Source organism: Panthera onca, chromosome A2 (assembly GCF_046562875.1).
Source record: "Panthera onca isolate mPanOnc1 chromosome A2, mPanOnc1 haplotype 2, whole genome shotgun sequence".
Classification (NCBI taxonomy): domain Eukaryota; kingdom Metazoa; phylum Chordata; class Mammalia; order Carnivora; family Felidae; genus Panthera; species Panthera onca.
In genome coordinates, this window is record NC_138340.1 from 59,375,480 (window position 1) to 59,403,294 (window position 27,815).

General features: G+C 50.1%; 1 protein-coding gene across 4 annotated transcripts in view; it reads right to left on the bottom strand.

Annotated features, from left to right (window-relative positions):
* The window catches only part of CFAP100 (cilia and flagella associated protein 100), a 42,456-nt gene extending 24,481 nt beyond the window's left edge, over positions 1-17,975 (bottom strand). For 2 of the 4 annotated variants that reach the window (XM_078442672.2, XM_060631965.3), the window contains exons 1-3: positions 17,876-17,975; positions 16,762-16,869; positions 6,819-6,893 (exon numbers count right to left, since the gene is read on the bottom strand). In XM_078442672.2, the coding sequence (XP_078298798.1) occupies positions 6,819-6,893; positions 16,762-16,810 (124 nt within the window). In that variant the 5' untranslated portion in view covers positions 16,811-16,869; positions 17,876-17,975. Of the gene's footprint in view, positions 1-6,818; positions 6,894-8,249; positions 8,311-16,761; positions 16,870-17,272; positions 17,833-17,875 lie in introns of those variants that run through there. The other 2 variants (XM_060631963.3, XM_078442673.2) reach the window with 2 other exon arrangements.
* Positions 17,976-27,815: the final 9,840 nt, after the last annotated feature.

Consider the following 27,815-nt stretch of genomic DNA (forward strand, 5'->3'; position numbering starts at 1 on the left):
CTCATTTAAAGTCCCAGGAACCCCCATTCTGCAGAGGAGAGAAGCAGGAGTGGGGAAGTGATGGGGCCAAATGGTCGGGGAGGCCCAGTGACTCCAGAGCAGAGGCACCTGCCTGCGGAGGGCAGTGAGTGTTGTAGGGCAATGCCCTGTCCGCAGGATTCTCCACAAGCCCCCCAGGGGGAGGCTGAGTTTGGGGGCGAGTGACAGCAAAACCCCTGAGGCCTGGGGAGGCAGGGCAGGACTTTGAGAGATGGGAGCTGCCAAGGACCCTAATTTTGCTGCTCCCCCCCACCCCTTTGGGTAAGGGTTAGGTTCCCACTGCTCAGCTCAGCAGGGATCAGGGAGGACAGAACCCAGAAGCACCAAACTAAGGTCTTAAAAATATGGTTGCTTTCTCCCACATCCTCCATTTGGAGGACACAGCATTCGTTGTAAAACAAACTAAAGCATTCTTGGAAGCTAAAGAGTATAATAACAAAATAATTCCTCCACTTCAAAACAATTGCTGGTAATATTTCTGGGGGTATTTTCTTCTAGTACATGCTAACACCTATTTTTAATAATTTCATATCTTCTTTTAAAAAACACTTGACCAGGGCGCCTGGGTGGCTCAGTCGGTGAAGCGTCCGACTTCGGCTCAGGTCATGATCTCATGGTTCATGAGTTCGAGCCCCGCATCGGGCTCTGTGCTGACAGCTCAGAGCCTGGAGCCTGCTTCGGATTCTGTGTCTCCGTCTCTTTCTGTCCCTGCCCCACTCATGCTCTGTCTCTCAAAAGTAAATAAACACTTGAAAAAATTAATAAAATAAAAACATCTTTAAGAAAATAAATAACTAAAAACACTTTACCTTCAGCAGCTGCCTGTGAAATTACTAATTCTTTGTGGACCTGTAGGCAAATGTAAAAGGCTGCGGTAACGCGTGATTTCATCAGGACCCGTTGCCGGGACATGTGCAGCAGCCCGGGAGCCGCCTCGGACACCCCGCGGCACACACCTGTGTGTCCCCACGGACTGGGTCTTTGCAACTGATTTCGGGAAGGGAGAACAGACGCCAGGGGCTGTGAGCATTTCCAGACTTCGAAGTCTGATGCTGGCCTGCGTTTCCTGTCTTATTTCACACCCTCACCAGCAGAAAGGGGATGCTGTGAAGGGGGGATTTGAAGTTCTAAGAGACTCAAAATACCGCCGCACAGAGTCCTTGTCAACTAGGAAGAGTGGAGAAACTGACAGACTCCATCCTGCTCAGGCCATCGGAGGGAACCAGGGCGGAAGCCAGAGGGGTGGGCCGTTTCTGGCCAGTGCAACCCCAGCATGTCACCCCGGCAGTCTGCCAGGACCCTTCACCCACACCTGTCCTGTGGAGGTGTCAGGAAAGCCCCGAGTCCACAACATCTTTGTACTATTCTTTCAACTTTTCAACCGGTCAAAATAGTTTGAAAACGAGTGAGAAGAATAAAGAAAGATTATCCACTCCTGGGCCCAGCCGGGAGGAGGAAGCAGGTAGTCCATTCTCAGCCGGGCTTCTGGAGAGGGGAGCCCGTGGGAGGGGGGGCGCCCAAGATAGGGAGAGGTCACGTGGGTGGTAGTCACACAGGTGGTGGATGGGAGGAGAAGGGACCGGGTTTGTGCAGGTTTGGTTTGGAGTCGTGCACTCTTGTCCCACACCTAATCACAACTTTCTTTTATATCCTTTGATTCCGACACAGGGGTTCCAGAAGAGACTGCCCAAGGGCCTCTCTGTGTCAGGTGGCCGGGGAGGTGGGGGGAGGTGGCGGGGGGAGGAGGTCGGAGGAGATGGTGCCCTGGGCATGTGGCTCGCCTCCCTCACCAAGCCACCCCCTGCCCCCAGAAAAGACATAAGTTTAGAAATTGGACACAGCTCCGGACAAGAAGGGGGGAGTCTGGCAGACAGGGAGTGTAGTGTTGGAACTGGGGAGGCAGCGGGTCTGGGGTTAAGTGGGGAAGTGCGGCCCACTGGGCTGGGCTGCAGAAGGAGGGTGTGCAGGAAGTGATGGCTCTGGGCGCAGCAACGGGGGTGGACAGAACTGCCACAGCTAACCCCCTCCTCACATCCTCATGCCTGTCTCTCTTACTCCCTGCATCTGCCCAGCAGCCCCGGGCAGAGGCATCTCCCTAAATTCAGAAGAGTGAGGACTGAGCCAGAGTCGGAGTCTTTATGTCCCCAAACTGGCCGGTAGCACGCCTGGGCTGCATGTCCCGTGTCCCCAACGAAAAGATTAATTACAATAGTTAGCAAGCACTGAGCACTTAACCGTGGGCCAGACTTGATTTTCATAGCAATCCTATGAGTTGGGAATTCTTGTTACTCCCATTGAGGAAACTGAGGCACAGAGAGGGAAGCAGCTCACCAGAGGCCACAGAGCTAGAAGTAGCTATGTGGAGATGGGCTTCCAAAAACAGAAATTGCATTTGCAGTCCTGCAAGTAGGGAATGTTTCCGAACGGCTAATGGTTAATGTATTAATGTGAAGATGAGCCCATGATCAAGGATGGCAGTCATTTGGAGCAGATCATTCCAGAAAGGCAAAGTCGGTTTGACATTTAGAAACCAATCAATGTAGTAACCCCAATAACAGAATGGGGGAGAAAATTATATGATCTTTTCAAGAAATGCAGTGAAAGTATTTGATACAGTTTGAAACTGATTTTTAATGAGAGTCTTAGCAACATAGGAATAGAAGGAGACTTCCCTGGTCTGATAAGAGGAAGTGTGGTGAGCTGAGTAATGGCCCCCCAAAGATGTCCATGGCCTACACCCCAGACCTGTGACTAGGCTCCCTTATATGGTAAAGGGGACTTTGCGGATGGGATGAAGTTAAGGACCTTGAGATGCGAGATGGTCCTGGATTTGCAGATGGGTCTGATGCAATCACGAGGGTCCTTCTAACAGGAGGCAGGAAGGCCAGCAGCATGAGGAGGAGGTGTGACAATGGAAGCAGAGGTTGGAGTGATGTCACAGAGACCGGAGGACGCTGTGCTGCTGGAGTTGGAAATGGAGGAAGGAGCCAGGAGCCAAGGACGCAGGCTCCTCTAAGCTGGAAAAGGCAAGGAAGCAGATTCTCCCCTGGAGCCTCTGGAAGGAACGCAGACCCATGGACACTTTGATTCTAGTTTTCTAAATTTCATTTTGGACTCTGACTTCCAGAATTGTAAGATAATTTAACTGTGTTGCTCTAAGCCACTGAGTTTGTGGTAATTTGCTATAGCATCAACAGGAAATGAGTATGGGAATCTACAAGAAACCTCTAGGCAAAATATTGCGTGCTTCCCCCGCCCCCCATGATCAGGAACAAGGCATGGATGCCTGTCTTTGCACTTCTACTCAGGGTTGTAGTTAAGCAAGAAAAAGAAATAAAACGTATAAGATTGGAAAGGAAGGACAAATAATGTCATCTCAAGGTGATGTGATTGTAGAGGAGAAAATCCAAAGAATCTGCAAACAAAATGGTTACAACTAGATTAGAGATGATTTATAGGTCTGATTGTAAAGTGAAAACAAAACTTGTATAAAATGCAGTATCTTCATGGCCTTGGGGGTCAGCAGAGAGCTTTAAAACAGTTCATCAAACATACCAACGATAAGAAAATGATTGGGAAAGTGAACTCCACTAAAATTAGGAACTTTTGTTCATTAAACATGCACCACTAAGAAGGGAAAAGCAATCTGCCAAGTGAGGGAAGGTATTTGCATATTTAGAACTGGTGAATGACTTGTTTCCAGAATATGTAAAGAGTTCCTAGAAATCATTAAAATGAAAAGACAACCCAGCAGAAAAGTGGGCAGAGTCAGGAACAGGCACTTCACAACAGAGTCATCAGTGAACATATGAAAAGGTAATCACTCTCATGGATCACAGGGAATATGAGATACTAATCCATATCCAAAGGGCCAGGTAATAGCAAAAGTATTGACAACGTGCCAGGTGTTGGAAAGGATGTGGAGCGTCTGGATTGCTCACACCTATTACTTGTGGGACTGTGAATTGGAACAAGTGTTCTGGAAAACTGCTCAGCACTATCTACTAAGGTTAAACATCCTGCCAGCAATTCCACTCCTTCCTCATTTCCAGGAGAAATGAGTGTTTATGTCCTCTAAATGGCATGCACAGCAATGTTCACTGCAATATTGCTCAGAATATCAAAAACCCAGAAACAACCCAAATGTTCATCCATCCCGGAAAGAATGATATACTGTCGGCATATGCACACAACAGAATGCACACAGCAACAACCAAGAAGGGACTCTTGTGACTGGCATTTCACAGGTGTGATGTTGCGTGAAAGAAGCCAGGACCGAAAGAGCACGGAGTGTGACTGCACTTATATGAGGTTCGAGAATGGATAGAATGATTCTGGGGTGACAGCAGAGCCCTGCTGTCTCTGGGGGAAAGGGAACTTCCGGGAAGATGCAAATGTTCTAGATGGTGAATGAGAGGGAAGCTACAAATGTGTATACATTTACTGAAATTTGTCAAACTGTATACCTATGATTTGTGCATTTCACCTAATTATACCTTAGCGAAGGGACCAAACCAATCACACCAAACCCAGATGCCTCACCCTTAATGTGGTGATCAGTTCAGGCACAGGGATCCATGGTTAGAAGAAGCTGTTGGGTGAATGGTTGATGGGAATGTGGCAGAGGGCCAGGCAGTCACCACCAGACCCCACCGAGCGTGGCAATGCCACGAGTGGGGGGCAGCTAGACGCATGGGCTTCTTGTGAGAGGTGGTAGGAAGCATTCTTGTGGACAAAATGGAACATCTTATCAAGTACATAAGGTTAAAATGTACAATTAAAGGAAAGATGAGGAACAGAGAAACAGTTTCTAGAACAATGACCTGGTAGCAAACAGATACATACAGAACAGGGGTCATTCTACAGGTAATTAACGCCATTTCTCAGTAAGTCAAGACGTAGAAAATGAAAGGACGTGGGGGAGGGGCTCTGCTAGATTGTAAAGAGAGAAGATGATCAGATCTCATTCGAATCAATTACAACGAATCTTCTATAGGAAGACATATCCGAGATAATTGGGTAACTTCACTGTGGTCTTGCAAAGAAAAAGCCCTATTTTTGAAAAATGTACGTTGTGGGATGTAATAATGCAAGGACATGCCTGGATTTGACTTTTTTTTTTTTAATGTTTATTTATTTTTGAGAGAATGATAGAGTGTGAGTGGAGGAGGGGCAGAGAGAGAGGGAGGCACAGAATCTGAAGCAAGCTCCAGGCTCTGAGCTGTCAGCACAGAGCCCGACGTGAGGCTTGAACTCATGAACTGGGAGATCATGACCTGAGCCGAAGTCAGACGCCTAACTGAGCCACCCAGGTGCCCTGCCTGGATTTAAATTTAAAGTATGCTTGCCAAGTATGGAAACAACCCAGTTGTCCATGGATAGATGAATGGATAAAGAAGATGTGATACACACACACACACACACACGCACGTGTGCACACACAGGAATATTAGCCATAAAAATGAATGAAATCTTGTCATTTGTGGCAACGTGGATGGAGCTAGAGAGTATTATGCTAAGCTAAGTATTAAGCTAAGAGTATTATGTTAAGTCTCTCAAGGAAAGACAAATACAATGTGATTTCACTTGTGGAATTTACAACATAAAACAAATGAACAAACGCAGAAAAAGAGACAAACCAAGAAACAGACACTTCACCATAGAGAACCAAACTGATGGTCACCAGAGGGAGGGAGGGGCGTGGGGTGATGGGAGAAACAGGTGTTGGGGAATAAAGCATACAGCTATCATAGTGAGTACTGAGTAATGTTCAATCACTATATTGTCCACCTGAAACTATTCTAATGCTGTAGGTTAACTATATTGGAATTAAAACTTTAAGAATTAAAATTAAAAAATGTTCTGGCAAAGATGAAAAACAAAAAAAGAGAAGGATAGATGAAACAAATGTGGCTAAATCTTCTGTACTGGTGATGGGCACCTGAGTTCACAGGACCTTAGTCTCTATTCCTGGACAGGTTTGGGTTTTCAGAATTAAAAGAGGAAACCAGGCGGGTGGGGGGGCAGGGGAATGAGAGGTGGGAGCTCAGCCTGTGAGAGGTAGGCTCAGGGAGCGTGCTCCCATCTGCCCCCTTCTGTGGAAGGATCAGACTGGCCTGCGAACCTGGGGGGCGGCACAGGAGGCCAGGGGGATGGAACAGCACTGCAGAGGCTCAGAGGAAGCAGTACAAGCAGCCAGCTGCCTACCCTTCTTTCTCTTAACAAGGGGAAGTTGCCTAGTTGAAAAGTTACATGGCTCATCCTCCCTTTCAGATACTGATGGCCACGGGACAAATTTTAGACAATGGAACGTAGGCAGAAATTGCTGTGTGGGTCCTCTGGGAAGGGTATTTTTCCAAGGAGGACTGAGCTGGCTGGGAGGCTGTTTTGCTCCTCCCTTGACCCTTTCCCCATGTCTGAAATCAGATGTGATGGCTGAGGCTGCAGCAGCTATTTTGTGACCACATAACTTTGCAGTTGAAACCTGAAGGCTAAAATTGGCTTGAAGGCAGAAAGACTTGGGACCTGGTCACCGGGACAGTTTCGTAGAACTGCTGTTTGTGGGGCCTCCTGGAGCTCTGGACTGCCTCCCACATTTCCCTTTACTGGAGGAAAAATAAATCCTACTTTGTTTACATTACTATTATTTTGGGTCTCGGTAACCCATTGGAAGCAGAAGACTTTCCTTTTGCCACTGGTGTTGGAGACAGGCCTACGGAGGGAGATGTATGACTCTCACCCATGCAGACTTCAGCTCCCAGCTTGAGGGCTCCCTTTACCTGTGTTCCTGCGTTTTTCCTTTTTTTCTTCAATGACTGAAGTAGAACTATTGTCCGTGGACTCCAGGATGTTCTCTGCAGGGAGACGAAAGCAAAGGCCACAGCAAATGACTCATTGGCTCTTGAAGCCGTGAACACAGCAGGAGGCTGGGAGAGACTCCAGTGCCCTTGCCTGCCTGCTGAGCATCCCCCCCCCCCCCCCCCCCGTCACCCAGCTTCCCTGAGCCTCAGTTTCCACATCTGAGAGGATTGTATGGACTTTGCTGGCAAGCTGTGATAACTGCGCACAAAAATGGCCCGTGTGCACACGTGCCTGACACACACGTTTTGCGCTTTTCTCTTCGGCATCCTTCCATTTGCCCTGTGAGAGGCGCGCAGGGCCCGTTTATGCGGAGGTCACAGACCCAGGCCCTCTGCTTCAGGGTCCTGCCTGCGCCTTTGCCGTGAGCCTCCCAGGGCTTCCCTCGGGACTGCAGCGGAAGATTGGGGGAAACCCATGTCCTTGATGCCTTCCCTTCAACTGACACCCACAGGGATGGAGGCATTTGGCCTGGTGGGTCCTCCTACCCCAACTCAGAAATCATCTGTAGCTTGGAGATTCCAGTCTATGCCAGCTTGGGAGGGCAGCCAGCTGCTGGCAGATAGGGAGGGGGCTGCCAGGGAGCCTGGGGATGTGCTCAGGTGGGCAGCCGGTCATTTTGGACCAGCTTGGGGGAGGAGACTTGGGATGATGCCGGGAAGGCAGGGCTTGTGAGGTGAGGGACGTATACCAAGGGCAGACCCCGAGCAGCTGGGTGATGGGCTGTGGAAAGAGTAAGGAGGAGAGCTGTCCTGTGGCCCTGGCAGGCGGGTCAAGGGCATGGGGCTGACAACTCAGATGCCTGCAGGTCAAACTGCATATATAACGGTGAGCAGAGGGGAGGCAATAGGGAGCAGTGAGGTGTGTGGAGAATTCAGGAGCACAGACTGCTGGGTGCATATTCTCCATCTGGCTGACTGTATGGTTCAATTGCCAGGTAGCAACATTTAATTAACTAGATCACAAAAGTCAGCAGATACTGCTATTATTTAAATAGATGAAAACCCAGGCCAAACAAACCAAAACTCTAATGAAATTCAACTTTTGTCTTAATTAAAAGAGCAATGCACAGGCATGGCAAAAAGGGTTAACAATGTGGTTTGCTGTGTTACGATGACCACTGAAATGACATGTTGATACGACGAAAAATCCTCACCCGGAGCCCTCCCTACCAAATGGATCTTTGTTTCTCTAACGAGAGGTATTTTTGCATACACGTGCTTAGATGTCCCCTTACTTTTTCACTGCAAAATCGTCTGCTTTCATGCTACACCATGGATGAACCTTGAGGACACTGTGCTGAGTGACAGAAGCCAGTCACACAAGGACAAACACTGTATGAGCCAACTTACATGAGGTCCCCAGAGCAGTCAGACTCCTACGGACAGAAACCAGGACGGTGGTTGTCAGCCACTGGGGGAGGGGGTGGGATGGGGAGTTAGTGTTCAATGGAGACAGAATTTCAGTTTTACAAGATGAAAAAGTTCTGGGTTTGGATGGTGGTAACGGTTACCCACCAGTGCTAAGGTACTTACAATGCCACTGGTCTGTATACTTAAAAATGCTCAAAGGAGTAAATTTTGTTATGGATCATTTCCCATCATTTTTAAAATGTTAGAAAAAAAAGAATAGAGGAACGGTTCAGTCGGTCGAGTGTCTGACTCTTGATTTTGGCTCAGGTCATGATCCCAGGGTCATGAGATCGAGCCCTGCATCGGGCTCTGTGCTGAGTGTAGAGCCTACTTGGGATTCTCTCTCTCTCTCTCTCTCTCTCTCTCTCTCTGCCCTTCTTCCCTTCTTGCATTCTCTCTCTCTCTCTCTCTCTCTCTCTCTCTCTCTCTCAGAAACAGTATATCTGCTCATGCACAAATCTCCTTGCTCCATAGTCAGGTCCCCTTAGTCAGGTGCCCCTTAGTCAGGACCCTGAGGCTATTTCTAATCTCATGCAATTTCCAAACTTGCACAATCCTTGCTCTCTATCACCAGCTTGAGCTGGACTGTTTCCCACACACCTGGAATTTGTCAGTCTGAGAGGCAATAAACTCATCTCGATTTTAATGTGCACTTTGCACTTCTTGATCTCAGAAAAGATCGTGTATCTTTTCAGATGCTGATTATCATGGCTTCTCTCTGTTAGTATCCTTTGCTCATTTCTAAATTGGGATGTGGTGGTTTTTAAATGATCTTGAGCACTTCTACCTATTAGAGGACACTAGCTCCTTTGTTCGTCGGAGCTGCTGACAGTATGTTTGCTCCCGCTGATATGACTCTTACCTTTGGACTGTCTCTCATGCATTTGCCTTACAGGACATTTTAATGTTTACTCAGTGCAATGCTTTGGCATTCTGTATCTTGCTTAGAGAGGCACTCTGCATCTGAAGGTTAAGTACATGTAAAAAATCTCTGTTTTCTTCTAGTGCTTTAACAGGATGCTTTTTTTTTTTTTTTAATTAAAAAGCTTTAAAAATAGAAGCCTACTTTTAGAAAAATTCTCCGGGAGAGGTGAGCTGGCTGCAACATGTCCTCATAAAAAGTGATAACATGCCCCCTCCCCGCCCCCAGCAGGGGGAGACAGGGTGTGGGCGCCTCCTGCCTCCAGTAGCACCTGTGCAGTGGGCGGGGGGGGGGGGGGGGGGGGGGAAGATGCTGGCTCCCTGGGGAAGCCACCTGTTGACCTGCTCCTTCTCCAGCAGCCAGCTGTCTCTCTGCCTCTGCTCTCCTGAGACGCCTTTTCTGCACTCCGGCTACAAGAGGGATGGGCCAGCACTGTGGGACCCAGCCTCGTCCCTCCTTCACTCTGGGACTTAGTATCTCCCCTGCACACTGCCAAGCCTGTCCTCCGCACTACCAGGACCTTCTGCTCCCCACAGAAGACGGCTGGGGGCTTAGATGAGGGTGGGAGTCAGTGGCAGGACGGGGCGGGAGTAGGCATGGATGCAGTGCTTTCCAGAAGAGCCCGGTGTGTGGGGGGGGGTGCTTGGTGCCTAACTGGGTGTGGGCATGGGAGAGAAGGGAGCCCCGGGGATAACTCCATCCCTTAGACAAGAACGCCCTTGCATCAAGCACTGTTTGCTGAGGTGGCAGAGAGGGAAGGAGGGATCTGGGGTGGTAGGGGTGGGGATTAGGAGGCCCGGAGCTCAGGCAGGGTGCTGGGTTCAGGTCCCCGTGGCAACCGCCAAACAGGGGCTCTGAAGAGGCCACTGTTGATGGAGGCCTGGGGACTATGGGAAGAGAGGACGGAAATGTGGGTGTCCCTGGTGAACAGATGGAAACTGAGGCTGTGGTCGTGGCTGAGAGAGAGGACGGCCCAGGACACAGCCCCAGGAACCCTGATGGTGGAGGAGCTTGGCAGGGAGGCCGACGGAGCAGATAGACAGGCCAGAGAGGACCAGAGCCCAGGGAGGAGGGCCGGAGAAGGAGCGAGTGGAGGGGAGGTGCCCTTGGAGAGGCCTCAGCCACGCCCCCAGAGCGAGATGGGCAGGGTGGAGTGACGGGGCAGAAGCCAGGATCCCACAGGGTTAGGGAGGGGACGCCAGTAGACACGGTAGGTTTGGCCAGCGCTCAAGGGATGGCTGTGAATGCGGGGGAGGTGCACAGTCAGAAAGGGGCCACACAGCTGGGGAAGGACCACCACCAGATTCCCCGCAGGACACAGAAGGTCCACTCAAGGGAGGTATTTGAGAGGCAGGGAAAACCGAGAGGAGTAATTCGGTGCTTTTAACAGCAGGGGCCTTGCCCACCCCTGGGTGTGAGAGGGCAAAGGAGAGACACATTCCAGAGCCCAAAGAGGTGGCTGCATGGAGTCTTGACCATACCTGGCAGCCTGGCAGACCGTTTAAGACACAATTTGCAAAAATGATCATGCGCTTGTATCCTCTGTGGTGGCCACCACCTACCATGGCCCCCAGCGTCCCTGGGCTCCTGGCACTCACGCCCTGCCATGACCCCTCCAGCCGTGGAAGCGACAGTGTGTGACTTTTGGAGCGAGGTCAGAGAAGACATTGTGGTCCTGCCTTGCTCTCTCTGGGATCATCTGCTCTGGAAGTGTCAGCCCCAGCCAACGGCCACGTGACTGAGCCTGCTGGGAGCCCATGCTGCGGCCCCAGCCTCGCCTTCAGCTGACCGCAAAGGAGATGCCCTGAGCCAGAACCCCAAGCCAAGCCCCTCGTGAGTTCCTGACCCACGGAAACTGAGCTAACGCATGCTTACTATTGTTTTAAGCCACCAAGTTTTGGGGGGAATTTGTTACACAGCAGTAGAGAACCAGCACACTCTTCAGTGGCTTATAGGACTGGGACCCGTATCCACACAGTCTGGGACACTGTGTCATGTCACCCAGGCATCTCTGTGGCTTCTTATCTTGCTCCAGCCACTCGAGGAGTCTAATGGCCCTCACCTCTCTGGTAAGTGCCACTCCTGCCATTCTGTAGGGGTCACCTTCCTTCATAAGATGGGGAACTCCTTGAGGACGGGTGCATTAACTGTGGCTTGTCCTTTCTATATCTGACGCTCTAATATTTGGATCTTACTGACCCTGCAGGGACTGTCCCTGCCTCTCCACCCTGGGGTTGGCCAATCCCTAGAGAGAGTTAAGGAGTTGTCCAAGAGTACAAACTAACTAATCCGGAGCTCACACACCCACCTCCCACCTCTGCTATCAGGTTCTCATACCGAGGGCCACTGGCCCCTGCTCCAATCACCTAGGGCCAGGTACCAGACATCTCAAGACAGCACTATGCCCCGAGTCCAGAAATTACTCAATCCAGTCAACCCTAAGCCCATATACCCTGCCTCACCCGTTCCTTCCCATGGAAATCACAACAGAGGCTCCTGCCCACAGTTGCCCTGCTCCCTCTGCTTTTGACCCAGCCTGGTCCTTCCCTGTGTGGCCCTGCTTCCTGTTTCTAGGGATCTGTGAGGATAATAAACTACCTCTCCCATGGCAGCCACCCCCTCATCTGTTGGCCTCGTCAGACCTGAGTAGTAATGCAACCTACATTGTATTTTTTTAAATTTTTTTATTTGTGTGTCAATTTTAATATCTATATATGGATTTACATTCTCATAGTTCTTTTTCATTACATTGATATATCTACATGGCATATTTATGATTGCTTTTGTTCTCTTTTTAAAAAAATTTTTTTAATGTTTATTTTTGAGAGAGTGAGACAGAATGTGAGTAGAGGAGGGGCAGAGAGAGAGAGGGAGACACAGAATCCGAAGCAGGCTCCAGGCTCTGAGCTGATGTGGGGCTCGAACCCACGAACCTCGAGATCATGACCAGAGCCCAAGTTGGACACTTAACTGACTGAGCCACCCAGGAGCCCCTCTTTTTTTTTCTTTTTAGTTAGCATACAGTGTTATATTAGTTTCGGGTGTACAATACAGTGATTCAACAATTCTATACATCACCCTGTGCTCATGATGACAAGTGCTCTCCAGAATCCCTATCACCTATTTCACCCATCCCCCACTCCCCTCCCAGCCTCTTCATCCAGTTCTGCCCTGGAAACTGCAAGTGTCCATCTAGACTCTAGAGTTCCAAATTGGGATTCTGATAGCTCCTGCCAGCTCAGAAGTTGTTTTGGTGGAGAGACGGATTCCTGGATCTTCCTACTCTTAACATTTCCCATGACGTCACCCCAAGCATAGAGATTTTACTCTTTTAGATGCCCTTGTGAATGGAGTTGCTTTCTTAATTTCCACTTTGGATGGCTTGGTGCTGGCGTGTAGGAACACAAATAGTTTTGGTGTTTTGATCTTGTACCCTGCAACCTGGCTGAATTCATTTACTTGCATAAGCAGCTTTCTGGTGTATTCCTTGGGATTATCTTTATATATAGGAGTAGTTTCCCGTCTTCCTTTACAGAGGGGGTGCCTGGCTGGCTCGGGCAGTGGAGCATGTGACTCTTGATCTGGGGGTTGTAAGTTGGAGCCCCACACTGGGTGGGGAGTTTATTTAAAAACAAAATCTTTTTTTTAATGCTTATTTATTTTTGAGAGAGAGAGAGAGCACAAGTGGGAGAGGCAAAGAGGAAGACACAGAATCCAAAGCAGGCTCCAGGCTCCGAGCTGTCAGCACACAGCCCGACGCGGGGCTCAAACTCACGAACCCCGAGGTCATGACCTGAGCTGAAGTTGGACACTTAACCAACTGAGCCACCCAGATGCCCCAAAAAACAAAATCTTCAGAAAAGAAACATAAATGCTCTGGCTTGAGATTTTAGCACAGTGTCGAATAGCTAGCAGACATCCCTGCCGAACTCTGACCTTCAGGGGAAAGCTTTCAGGCCAACAGGATTGTACCAAGGACCTGTTACTTGCCAAGCAAATACGGCAGGCAAGACGGGCAAACACCCCTGCCTGGGTGGAGCTTACGACGTGCTGGGGAGAGACAGACAAGTTGGGAACGCTGACGCACGTTGGCAGGTGGAAAGTGGCACCAAGAAAAATAAAACAGAAGGTGACATTTGAATGAACTCCTAAAGGAGGCGGAGGAGGGAGCCACAGGGAGATCTAGGGGAAGAGCATTCTGCTCTGGCCTAGGAACACAGGCAGCGGAGTGGCAGGAATGGAGCAGCTCTGAGAGGGAAGCTGTTTATTGCTTTTCTCTCCAACTTTCTGCAGGGGTCCTGCAGACCCCTCCCCACAAGCCTGACTGGGAAGCCTTGGGTCTAGTCTGGGCTTTCCCTGGCTCCTCTGCCTGGACAAGGTCTCTGTCAAGTGTCCACCTCCGCACCAGGGGTGACGCCTTGCCCAGGATCTCCAGGGAGGCTGTGGGTGAACCAGCCCCTCTTCCTGTGTCACAGACAATGGCATCCCTACTCATTGAAGTCATAAGGCCCAGAAATGGTGCAATCTCCCTGCTTAAACCCCTCCTAGCACCTCAACAGAACTGAATAATCCTCCCCAGCCTGCAAGGCCCTACCCAAGTTGTGCCAGACTGGCTTTCTGTCTCTTCCTCTCACACTGCAAGCTCATACTGGCCTCAGGACCTTTGCTGGACCTTCTCCACTGCCTTGAATGTCCTCTCTTATTTCATCCTTCAGGATCGTTACTGATAGGTATCGAATGTCACCTCCTCTGAGACGCCTTCCCGGACTACTGCTCCCATTTAAATTATGCCCTATGCCCCTGCCCAAAGCCTCTGGTAGGTCCCCCTTCTACTGCTTCTTGGCTGGTAAATACAGACTGTTTGCTTTCCAATGTTTGCCTCCCTTGTCGCAATATGAGTCCCCACCAAGGGGAGGGTTTTATTCACTCCTGAATCCCTAGTGCTTAGAACAGATGCCTGCATCCAGCTGGCACTTAAGAAAGGTTTGTGAATGAAGAGCAAACCCAGAGCTCACTTCTCTGATGTCAAATTCTGGCCGTCTTGGCCCAGACCCCTTAACCACTGCTCCACCTGTATTCTCTGAGCATCTTCTTCAGACTCAGGCTTCACACTGGGAGACCAGCCGAGGCCCTGAAGGTGGGGTACTGGTTGTAATAATGGTGACGGTGGAGAGGCTAATAGCAATGTCAAGGAGGCTACTGTTTATAGGGCACTTACGGTGCACAGGGCGTCATGCTGAGCCCTTGACCTGTGTTTCCATTTGCATCTCACAATAGCCTTAGGGACTGGGGATTGCTCCCATTCCACAGATGCGGTAGCTGAGGCTCGCAGAGGTGCGGTGCTCCACCGGGTGTGTCTGACCCCAGTGCCTCCGCCCTCGGCTCTCTGGGTAGGGCTGGGGTCCAGACAGCCTACTTGTACCTGGCCCAGGCTCCCCTCCCCCTCCAGGGAACTCAGTCTTTCTGGCCCTTACCTTAGTCCCCAGCTCCTGCAGCTGAACCCAGGATGTCAGGCTCAACAATCCGCCCCCATGGAGCGATTTCACGTACCCCCCTGTGTGCCCCTGCTTGGCCTGGCCTGGTAATGCCCTGGGTCTGTACACTTGAGGTACCTGCTTGGCCTGGTTTCCTCCCAAAGGCACAGACCCTCAACCCAGACCAGGGAAGCCTCCTGTTTACATGTCACCTGCAAGGGAAGTGATATACATAGTGTTGAGGGTTACAGGGTACCCCCCACCCCCACCATGTAACCACCCTCCTGGTTCTTCTGGATGAATCAACATAGTTTATAAAGTCTTCAATGGTCTTGTGCTAGTGCAGTCATGTTGCTGCATTGGTGTGTGTGTGTGTGTATGTATGTGCGTTTAGAATCGATTTGTTGTCTGCAAACATTTCAAAGCTATCTTTTTTTTTTTTTTTTTGGTAACCCCATGTCAGCCTTTCTTCATTTTTTAATTCACTCTGGAACAGAGCGAGTAAGCACAGAATGGCAATAGTGGGGGCAAATGTTGATAGCTGTACATGTTTTTTAATATTTTTTTAATGTTTGTTTATTTTTGAGAGACAGAGATAGAGCACGAGTGGGGGAGGGGCAGAGAGACGGAGACACAGAATCTGAAGCAGGCTCCAGGCTCTGAGCTGGCAGCACAGAGCCTGACATGGGGCTCGAACTCATGGATCGTGACATCATGACCTGAACCAAGATGGACACTTAACCGACTGAGCCACCTGGGGGGCCCTGATAGCTGTACATGTTTTAAAACAAACTAAATGCCAATTAGCATGGACTGATTAAATAAACTATGGTACATCCACACTATGGGATTACTGTTCTGCTCACAACACTAGAAGTCTAAGGGTACTCATATATTGATAAGAAAGCGTCTCCACGGTATCTGGGTTAATGGAAAAAACCAAGGTGCAGGAAGCCTGTGTCTTGTGTGGCCATCTGTGTGAGAGAGGGACAAACTGTATGAATTGTATCTATATGCCAGTGTGCACAGAGCTTATGAATGGAGCTCTGTGGAAGGAGGTGAGAGATTGGAGCCAAGGGCTACCTCTGAGGCGGCGATACTGCATATCTGGGGACAGGTGGGACCTTTCACAAGAGGGGGCTTTGAACACTTTGGAATTTTGAACCATGGCAATAGTTTACCTACTCAAAAACAAATTACAAGCTGAAGGCATTTAAGAGCACACAGATGACAGTATTTCCTACTCTGCAACCCGCCCCCCCCCCCCAGCCCTGGCGGCCTCCCTCCAGGCCACCCAGGGGGGGCACCTGGCAGCAGGTGTGTGACTTCAGAGGAGGCAGGATGTCCTCCCACAAGGGCCTGGGGCCAGCCTCTGGGCTCATCCCAGTGACCATAGCTGCAGAAAGGCTGAGAGAGCCCCACCTTCACTATGGTACCTTCTACAAAATCTATTATGGGGTGAATTGTGTCCCCCACCCCTCCAAGTTAATGTTTCTGAGTACTTGAAATCCTAACTTCCAGCACCTCATGACATGACCCTGGTAAGAAATAGGGTCATTGTAGACGTAGATGAGGTCATGGGTAGTAGTGTGGGCATCTATCCTGTATGACTCCCGACCTTAATCAAAAGGCGAAATTTGCAACAGACACGCACACAGGCAGAATGCCATGTGACGATGAAGGCAGAATGACGCATCCATAATCCGAGGAACGCCAGACATTGCCAGCCAACGAAGCCAGGAGACAGCCTGGAGCAGACTCTTCCTCGTGGCCCTCAGAAGGCACCAATCCTGCCGGGGACACCTATGTCTTGGACTTCAGCTCCCCAGAGCCGTGAGACAATAAATGTCTGTGGTTTAAGCCGCCAGTCTGTTGTGGCACTTTGTTACAGCGCCCTAGGAATGGAACATGGAGTTTCTAGGGAACCTGGCACACCTGGGATTTCTGCCTCATGGCCTGATTTGGAAACACCTTCACCTCAACTGACCCTGGACCTCACTATCCCAAGCTCCCTAGGCTGTCACTGATTCTGAGCCTAGGCCAGCCCCATACTTACTGTTGTAAATCATGTCCTTGGAGACCATAGTGGATGTTATCCTGGACATCTGGGCAGAGGAACAAAGGCTTGTTGCAAAACTTGGCCTTGGCTAAAGGCGATTCCAACCTGAGGAGTGACACAGTGCTTGAGCCAGATGACCCCAGGCCCTCACCCCCGTATCCCTGGGTGGCTGGGAACAGCTGGCATCTACTGAGGGCTCACAGTGTGGCCAACACCTATATCTCCCAGCCTCCCCCCTCCTTCATCCTCTCTCCCCTCCTTGACTTGGTTCCAGTTGCCCTGCCTTATCTTTCTGTTTCTAGAGCATGCACCGCCACACAAGACACAGACTTCCTGCACAGCCTTGCTCTGTCTCAGGGTCTTTGCATGTACCACTTCCTTGGCCAAAAAACGTTCACCCACACCCAGCTGTGGGTGGGAGGGTGCTCCCCCTGCACCATTTCAGAGATGTCTTCCTTCACCACACCGTCCACATGCTTTCTTTCTCCCCAACCCCATATGACCTCACCTTACTTTCTTCGCTGCAGTTACCGCTGTCTGAGTTATCACTTAAAAAAAATCCGTGCATTGCCTTTTTCCCCCCTGAAAGCAACCTCCAAGAGGACAGGGGTCTTTTCTCACGTGGAGCCAATGTGCTCATCAAAGCGCCTAGCGTGGCGTCTTTGGAGCGTCTTAACGATTCGCTGAATGAAATTTTCCTTTTGCAAAGGAAGAAGCAAAGTGGAGATTCAGCGAGGCGTCCAAAGTCACACAGCAAAGAAAGGCCACAGCGGGGATTCCAGCTCAAGATTCCTGGACTCCAAAGTCCGAGCCATTCCAGCAACACTCTGCTACTGCCCAGGCCTGGAGAGGGACGAGTTAGCAGCGCCCCGCCTCCCAACACCCCAACTCAGTTGGGATGAGCAGTGGGCCATACAGCGGGGGTGCACAAGGCATGGAAGGACACAGGGGTGGCTAGACAGCTAGGTATATGATAAAGCAAAGTAACGAGTAAGGACACACGGGCAGCCTTGCAGAGGGGGCTTGCAAGGGGCGCCAGAGGAGCCCTCCCCGGGCCCCACGCGCATCCCCGGCCCCGCGCACCCCCCCTTGCGACCCCGCGCGCACCCACCGGCCCCCGTGCGCAGCGGCTAGCTCCGAAACCTCCGCGCGGCAGTTCACGGCTCGGGCGTCCGGGCCTTCTATTTACGTCGCCATGGCAACCATTCTTCTTGCAGGCCAGGGCGGTGACGTCACAAAGCCTAGACGCCCCGGCTGCGTGGGGGTGGGGCCTGCAGGCTGCAGGGTCCCGGCGCAGAAAGTCGTGGAGTCCTGCTGTCCGAGCTGTCGGGTCGCCGCCCGAACGGTGTCCGGGATGGGGCCTGGGGAACAGGAGTTTCCTCCCTCCGTCATTCCTCCTTCCTCACTCCTGCTCTTTTCCTGTCGTTCCCCGATTCATTTCTTCAGTGTGCACCTCGGGATACCTGTGGTGCAAAAACAGACCTGTCCTTTCTGTCGAGTGGACCTCACTCTCTAGAGGGGCTGTTCTCAAAGTGTGGCCCCGGGGCCAGCAGCATCAGAGATGCCGGGAACTCTTTGGAGAAGTCAATGTTCTGCCTGTTTCTCAAGCAGAAAGTCTAGGGGCAGAGCCGTGCAACCAGGGCGGTAACAGGCTGGTTACATTGCTGGCTAAGGCTTGAGAATCCCTACTCCAGAGGGCGAATGAGACATGTACGAAAGACACAGAATGACGAGCAAGGACTATCAAAAGACAGGGAAGAAATGAGATGTTAAAGAGCAGGGATCCAGTTCAGATAGTCCAGATTCACCAGCGGATGTGGGCTAGGGTGGGCCCTCTGCCTCCCCAGCTGACATCCCTTGTTCCTTCAAAACAGGAGAACCCCTCCAGTCCTCACCACATAGTCCCATGCACCTAGGGAATTTGCAGATTGACAAAGGCTGCTTGGAGCTGGAGCACAGTCAGGGCTCTGTCTTTCTAGCTCACTGTCTTTCTAGCAGTATTCTGTGCTCTGGAGCAGACTGCCAGCCAGTAGATGCCAGGGAGAATCCCAGCAGCTCCTGGCTCTGCCCAAGGCAGGTGTAGTGGGTAGGGAGACAAGTTCCAAGGAACATGGAGGGGCTCCCTGAGGTGGAAGGAGCGGGGATCCCTCAATTCCCACTGGAGGACAGTGTCCCAACTGGCAGTATCTACCATAGGCTTTGTACAAGGGACAAAGGAAATATTATGTTAAGCCATATACGTGATTTGTGTGCGTGTGTGTGTGAGTGTGCTCACATATGTGTGGGAGTATTTATTACAGCAGCTAGCATTCAATACCTTGAATAGACAAGTGGTGTTTACCCCCAGGATAGAGGCTCCTTACACTGTCAGGTAAAACCCCAAATGGTTTAGCCCCTGCCTGTCTGTGCAGCAGCAGAATAAAGAGCTGTGCACTGGAGTCAGGTATCAGCAGGAAAGCAAACACTTTCAAAATGGTTTATCTCAGACACTTATTGGTCTGAGACTTTTAGGAATCTGGAAAATGACTGACCCGAAGAGGGAAAAGCTACTGAGCATACTACCAATTCATTGTTATTAACAGGTGAGTTTACGAACTATTGTGAATTACCTGTGCACTTTTACAGAATGCTTCTGTGTGCCTGCTGCTGTTCTCTGTGCCCATCTAGCACAGTCCGCCTGTGAAGTAAGTCCTGTTAGTACCTCCAGGGTTAGTGAGGAGACTGAATCACGGTGAGATTAAGAAACATGCCCAGCAAAGCCAGGGTGTGCCCAAGACAGGATTTACAGGCAGTGGAGTTTTATTTTTGCTCTTAATCAGACACGTATGGACTCTGACCTGGAATTGTTTTATAATTGTATACAATTATCCAAAGCAATGATGCATACACTTTGAAAAAGCCCAAGAAATCCAAGGGCATACTTCATAATAAAGACACATTCTCTAGTCAATGTGTACGTTCTTGTCTTTGGCTGTCGGTTATTTAGAAAATGTGGCCTTTTTAAACTCTTAATTTGAGCCTACAAGATCTAACTATGAACACAATTTGTCAATTAAAAGCTAATTTAAAATATGAGATGGGTTGCTGGATACACACATAGATGGATACGTGGTGATGAAGAGTCGGAGAGATTCGTGTTAATTGTAGAATCCAGGTGGTGGTATGTGAGTGTTTATTACAAAATTCTTGCAATATTTCTGAATGTTGAAGTTTGAACAATTACATTACGAAAATTCATAATAAACATCTGGGGCCTCAGATAACGCTTGTGTGCCGGGATTATAGCACGATCTGAGGGGTGTGGCTGACTGAGAAGGTCCATGTGCTATTGTCTGCAGAAGGGGCATCCCAACTAGGGTGCTGTGATCTCTGCGAGGAAGCTGAGGGTGGGAGACACGAAGGCATTTGTCCGTAGGTGGTGGAAGTGGGACTCAAACCCAGGCAGCCTGGCTCTGTAGTCCAGGCTATCAAAGGCCACCCCATGCCTCCTCCCACTGGCCTTGGGAGATGCAGTGCTCTCTCGGCTGGCTGGGGAGGGCCAAGGCGTGGGGCCCGGGGCTGGAGATGGACTCTCCTGCTTGGTCAGCCAGGCAGCATCCCGTTGCAGCCCCACCTGCACTTGTCTGCCTGGGCTGCTTGGACCCTGTGTGCCCCTAATGCAAGCCAACCTTAGAACCTCTCTCCCACTGCAGTAGACGGGTCTGGACGATATGCAACACACGTGCTGATAGCTCTTGGATGTCTGGAGGCTTCCTGTGGAGCAGAAGGGAGCAAACCTGCAGCAAGAGGAGACGCAGGAGGATTTCGGTGACTCTTCCCCGTCAGGACTGGAAGGGCACCCCAGCGGGCAGATGCTTCAACTCGCCTGTGTGCCCTGCGTCTGGATTTCCTTTTGCCCCTTCCTTCAGCCTCCGAGGTTGCAGGACATGGAAAGAGACTAAACCACGTCTACTCTACTTCACGGTGTGTCGGCTCTTCACGGGCATTACTGACCATGTGTGCTGTTTCCAGTTTACCTGTTGCACGTGGCCGTGGCCCCAGTTCAAGCTGTGGTCTGCAGTCCCTCCGTGAGCTGTGTATCAGGGAAAGATGCCACGTCTTGACAATGAGTCTGAAGCACCACGCCATTTCCCACGCGGGGTCGCCTCCTTACCCCTCTGCCCTCACCGGTCCTTGTGGTGCTCTGGCCCCGTGTGTTTTTATGTCCCGCTCATCAGACTGCTTCCCTGCCAGCTCAGATGGACAGATGATTTCACTGGTGTCTGGGGAGAAAACAGGGTGACTTTTGGCATCCACATTTGACTACAGTGTTAAGGGGGATAACAAGAAAGGTCTTGAAGCCCAGGGTAAGATTCTGTTGGCTTGAATCATCATGGAAGGCATCATGCGGGGGTGACATCATTGGGACCAGATTAAAGGATGCATAAGGGGCACCTGGGTGGCTTAGTTGGTTAAGCGTCCAACTCTTGATTTTGGCTCAGGTCATGATGTCTCGGTTGGTGAGATTGAGCCCAGCATTGGGCTCTAGGCTGGGATTCTCTCTCTGCCTGTCTCAAAATAAATACACTTTTGGAAAAAGATGCATAGAGTCTAGGGCACCTGGGTGGCTCAGTCCTTAAGTGTTCGACACTTGATTTTAGCTCAGGCTGTGATCCCAAGGTCATGGAATCAAGTACCATGTTGGGCTGTGCGCTGACAACACAGAGCCTGCTTGTGATTTTCTCTCTCCCTCTCTCTCTCTCTGCCCCCCTCACTTGTACTCTCTCTTTCTCTCAAAATAAACAAATAAACTTTAAAATACAAAGGCTGTAGGGGCGCCTGGATGGCTCTGTCGGTTAAGCGACCGACTTCGGCTCGGGTCATGATCTCACGGTTTGTGGGTTCGAGCCCTGCATCGGGCTCTGTGCTGACAGCTCGGAGCCTGGAGCCTGCTTCCGATTCTGTGTCTCCTTCTCTCTGCACCTCCCCTGCTTGTGCTCTGTCTCTCTGACTCTCAAACAATAAATAAATGTTAATAAAAAACAAAGGCTACATAGGATGTAAATAGGCAGATAGGGCCATGAGTGAAAGGATTTGAGGAGCAGGGGAGACTGAGCCCCAGTTCAGGGAGCATGAGTGATCTTGTGAGGTTGGGGGTGTCAGGTGTTGTTGGCAGAGGCAGGGGTGGTGGGGGGGAGGGCTTGGAGGGGTGCCAGGAAAAGGAAGGGAGGTCCTTGCCAGGTCACAGAGGCTAGAATCTTGTCCCATCACTGCTCATGGAGCACAAAGAAGAGAAAACCACTGTCAGATTTGCTATTTAGTTGAACCTTTAGCTCCGTGGAAATGATGGGCTGGGGAGAGGTCCTAGGAAACCATTTCCCAGCAAGAGCTAATGTTGACTTAGATTTAAGGTGGAGGCAGTTAGGAGGGCAGGAGGCTGAACCAAACAGGGTCAGAGGCTGGCTGTGGCAGTAGACAGAGCTAAGTGGACTCAGGCAGCCTAAGCGTGTTGGCTGAGATGAGAATGGGGTGGGGTGCAGAACATGGGCTCAGGTCTGCTTTCTGGAGAGAAGCTTCTAGGAGTGTAGCTGGCTGACAGGCTCCAGCTACTGCACATCTGGGATGAAGCACAACTTATACTGAAGCCATACCTTCCCCAGGCCACCCCAGCCAATGCCCAGGCACCGTGGGAGCACCAGAGGCCACTTCTGCCTTGCAAGGGACTCCTCCCGTGGGCGAGCTTTGCTTCCTGTGGCCTGGACAAGACTTCTTCAGAGCCACAGCCTGGGGCTCCTCCTGCCCTTTATCCAAACGGGCGTCACTCCCAACAGATCTCTTGTACATCTGTTTCTGTCTTAGCATTTGCTTCCTGGAGGATCTGCACTGACATGGAGAGTGGGAGTGCTGAGGGAGAGAGAACAGGGTGAATTGTAGATGGCTGGGAGGGGCCTGCAGGATGTCCTTGGAGCAGGTGTGAAAAGTCAGGGAGAGGGGCTCTCTGGGAGTGAGAAGACACCATCGCCAGGGGGAAGAAAGAGGCCCCCGCTGCAGCAAAAAGGGAAGCTAGGCGCCAAAAAGGAGGAAGAAAACCAGGCAAGCGTGTTCCTTAGAACAGAGAAACAAAGCCAAAGGAACAGAGAGTTTAAAGAGTGGGTGCCAGGACAATTCGATGGGGGAAAGAACGGCCTTTCAACAAGTGCAGCTAGAACAATTGGGTTTCCAGATGCAAAAGAAGGAGGTTGGACTCCAGCTCATACCAGACACTGAAATTAAGTCAAAAGGAACCATCGACCTAAATGTGAGAGCTAAAACTCTTAGAGGAAAACACAGGAGTGAATCTTTGTGACCTTGAGTTAGGTGGCTGTTTCTTAGCTCTGACACCAAAAGCACAAGTGACAAAAAAAAAAAAAAAAAAAAAAAAAGACAGATTGGATTTCACTGAAATATAAACTTTGTGCTGTAAACGATAACCATCAAGAAAGTGGAAAGAGGGGGAAAGAGTATTTGCAAAGCATGCATCTGATAAAGGACTTGTATCTAGAGTATATAATGAACTCCTATGACTCATTAATAAAAATGCAGACAATCCAATTTAAAAACAGGCAAAGGATCGCAATTGACAGTTCTCCAAAGAAGATATATCGATGGCGGACAAACACATGAAAAGATGCTCAGCATACCTCGTCATCAGGGAAATGCAGATCAAAACCACGACGAGATATATCACACCCACTAGGATAGACCTAATCAAAAAGACAGCTGATAACTAGCGTTGATGAGGATGCAGAGAAATCGGAGCCTTCATACACGGCTGGTGGGAATGTAATATGGTTCAGCTGCTTTGGAAAACAGTCTGGCAGCTCCTCAAGAGTTACACTAGAGTTACCCTATGACCCAGCCATTCCACTCGTAGGTGTAGACCCAAGCAAAACGCAAATGTGTCCACGTAAAAACTCGTACATGAATATTCCTAGCAGCATTCTTCATAATGGCTGAGAAACAACCTGGATTTTCATCAACTGATGACTGGGTCGACAAAATATGTTACCCTCATACACGGAATATTACTAGGCAATACAAAGAAATGTACTGGTAAATAGTGTAACATGGATGAGCCTTGAAAATATTACACTAGGTGCAAGGAGACAGTCCCAAAAGATCACATGTTGTTTGATTCCATTTGCAATATCTGGAACGGGCAAATCCATAGAGACAGAAAGTCCATTGGTGGTTGCCAGGGGCGACCAGGGGGAGGGGTGGTGTTAGGGGAAAAATGGCAGTGACAGCTAATGGAGACGTAGGTTTTTTCTTGTAGGTGAAGAAAATGTCTAAAATTAGATTATGGTGGTGGTTGCACAACCCTGTGAATATACTAAACATATTTTTAAAATTTATTTTATTTATTTATTTGTTAAAAATTTTTTTAAAAAATATTTATTTTTGAGAGAGAGAGAGACAGAGACAGAGACAGAGCATGAGCAGGGGAGGGGCAGAGAGAGAGGGAGACACAGAATCTGAAGCAGGCTCCAGGCTCCGAGCTGTCAGCACAGAGCCTGATGTGGGGCTCGAACTCGGAAACTGTGAGGTCATGACCTGAGCCAAAGTTGGACGCTTAACCGACTAAGCCACCCAGGCGCCCCTTTATTTATTTATTTTTAAGTAGCTTCCACGTCCAATGTGGGGCTTGAACCCAAAAGCTGAGATCAAGAGTCTGATGCAAAAAAAAAAAAAAAAAAAAAAAAAAGGCAGATGCTCTACTGACTGAGCCAGCCAGGCACCCTGACTAAATGCATCTTATTTTTTTAATTATTTTTTTAATGTTTATTTATTTTTGAGAAAGAGATTGAGATACAGAGCACGAGTGGGTGAGGGGCAGAGAGAGAGAGAGAGAGACAGACATGGAATCTGAAGCAAGCTCCAGGCACTTGTCTGTCAGCACAGAACCTGATGTGGGGCTCGATCTCATGGACTGTGAGACCATAACCTGAGCGGTAGTTGGACGCCCAATCGACTGAACCACCCAGGCGCCCCATGACTAAATGCATTTTAAATGAATGAATTGTTTGATGTGTGAATATATCAATAAATATATTAAAAAGGAGAAGAAATTTCAAGTGGTTAAGAGACTGAAAAGCATCAAATAGAAAGCCGTTAGGGGCCTGGGTAACAGTTGCAGGAAATGCTGAGGGTGACCTGGTGGGTGAGAAGACACAAGGATCTTGGCTGGGGCCCTATCTTGCCCCCTTGAGGGCAGGGCCGGTGCTAATCCACTGTGGGACTGGGGGCCCTGACCAAGTTCTTCCCTGCAGCTCTGCTGGAGCCTAGGTCATCAGAGGCCGACTCAGTGCCATGGCTCAGGAGTCAGATGGCCAAGTCTTGGGGGACTCTGTGAATTGGCTGGGAAAGATACAATGACGTCGTTCCAGATCAAAGATGGCGCTCCCCTGCTTGGCCTTCACGGGCTTGGGGTGGCTGGAGTGGGGGTCCCAGGCAGTCTTGGGGATTGTGGTTAGCCAGGAAGAGGGGCTGAGACTAGACCAGGCTTGAGGGCATGGAGAAAGCAAGATTGAGAGAGAGAGAGAGAGAGAGAAAGAGAGAGAGAGGGAGGGAGAGGAGGAAGAGGACAAGATAGAGGGACCATGGCGCTGAAGACGCAGTCCAGATATGGGGCTGGGGTGGGAGGGCAGGACATTCTACTGTGACCAGGAGATTTGAGGCAGCAAGGTGTCACTTCCTGAACTGTGCCCCACAAGAGGTTCTCAGTAATAGTTCTTGATAGCATTTAGGTTGTATTTTGCTACAAGAAACAGAAAGCTCTATGAGAAATGACTTAATAAGGCAATATCATCTCACACAATGAGAAGCCCCTCAGAACACTTGTCACATCTCCTTAGCCAGAGAGATTTTTCACATGCCTAAACCAGTCATAGCATGGAAAATGGGAACTCAGTGGGACATCCCAGCCCTGGGGCATATGGCCCTGGGGAAGAGGGGGCATGCCTGGACCCCATGAGTTGTGTCAGCAAGGAGATGGGGGGATCTGAATGGACAATGTGTTGATACCCCAACCATCTAGCACCAAAGAACACTGTGCAGACTTTCCCCTGGATGCACAGGGAGATCTCCACAGATGCACACACACGCCCAAATAGCTTCCACCCCTCTAGCCCACTTGGCTTCCAGGCCTTTGTCTCCATGGCATCCTTTTCCAGGGCACCAGCCTCTGGCCTCCTAGTCCTCTTTGCCTGGCTCATTCCCACTGTTTTGTAAACCTCAGCCTAGAAGTCCTTTGTTCAGCCCAGCTATCCTTGGCCCCCATATCTGGGCTGATACATCCTCACAGTGCCCTGCACCCCCTTCAAAGCAAGGGCCTCTGTGTGTTGCTTCTGGTGTCCTGTAGGTTCCATAAGGACAAGAAGAGTGTCCTGTGATCCCTTGATTCCAATGCTTTGCACAGTACCTAGCACACAGAAGGTGTTCCATATTTTGTCAAATGAGTCAATGGATAGCGGATGGTGGATGGATATGAATGGAAAAAATAAATATTTATATGAAAGGATGAAAATTCTGGGGGACGAATGAGTGGATGGGTGGAGAGAGTGTACGTATGGCTGAGTTATACAAATGTAGGTGGATGGGTGGGTGGTGTATTGATGGAGCCACATGCAGTGGCTGGGTGGAGGGGTAGAGATGTGGATGAATGGGGTTGGTGGATGATTATTAGATGAGATGGGAGGGTGGGTGGGTGGATGGGAGCATGGAGTGGATGGATGATGCATGCATGGTGGGTACAGAAGGGCTAAAGGAGGAATGGGCAGATGGGTGGGTGCGCGCTGTCCGAATCTACCACGGGGTGGCGCCCTGCACCAGTTGGAGTCCCTAGCTCTGGCGAATGCCCTTTCTGCCCAAAGGAGACTTACAAAAGAGGAACCTTTTGTCCTAGGTGTTGGTGAAAGGTTCCCGGGTGACGCAGGCTGGTAAACAAGTTGAAAAGACGCTGCCCTGCGGGCTCACGTCAAGCGAGACCGCGCAAACAGAGCCACCGCGACCTTGGCTCCCTCGCCCGCGGCCGATGTCCAGCTACCCCCAGTGCGCGATGAGCTCAGGGACAGGAGTCCTGCTCGTCCGCTCCAGCACGGTTGCAGAAGCGGACGCAGCCGCCGCTCCCGGGACCACAGCGTCTGGGCTGGGAACCTCGAAGGCATCGGCCTTGAATTGCTGCAGAAAGTCGCAGGGAGATGATGGGGGCAGGCCTACGCAGCTCCTTTTGCCCACATGCGAACGCGCTTTCATTCTAAGCCGCCTGATTTCACACCTACTGGGGAAATAAATCTACGTCCTAACAAACTCCAATCCAGTGCCATTCATCCTAGCCTTGGCCCCCTCAGAATCCTCATTAATTCCAGATCTCGATTCAGGCTCACAGTTTGAAACACGAACCCGAGAAGGCTGTACCCTAATTCTGCTGGGCTTTAAGTGCAAGCCCAGTTCCTAACCCGAGATTTCCACCTTCTGACCAATCAGAGCACCCCTTTAAATCAAAAGCAGTAAAACGTAATATGAGCCAACTCCAAACCCAACCATGGATGCATAGATCCTTCAAAACACTGAAAAAATAGACAATGCCCCATACATTGTGAGTGCCAACTCACTTCCACCCCCATGGTGGCTGCTGGCTTCCTCAACACTTACCAGCGCCGAGAATTAATAATGGTTGTCTTTTTTGCTAATTTGATGGAGAGAAAAGCCCAAGTATCATTTTAACGTGCATTTCTCAAGCCCCCAACAACCACTTATTAAATACACACTCAGCATTTATTTAAGCCGCGTGATAAAACCCAGCACTTCCCGGCCCTATGACACCCCTCCCCTCTTCTCAGACTCTTTTGGTTGTTTCTTCTGATATGTTTCTCAGTTTTTGTAAATAATATGTTTAAACGTCCATCTATTGATTTACTGATTTCAGATAATTTATCAGTGGCCTTCCTCTCATGGCAGGTGAAGATTGAGCACTTCATGCAACCCTGGCTTCTGTCCATCAGGTTCCTGGCGTGGCTGGCTCAGGGTTTGAG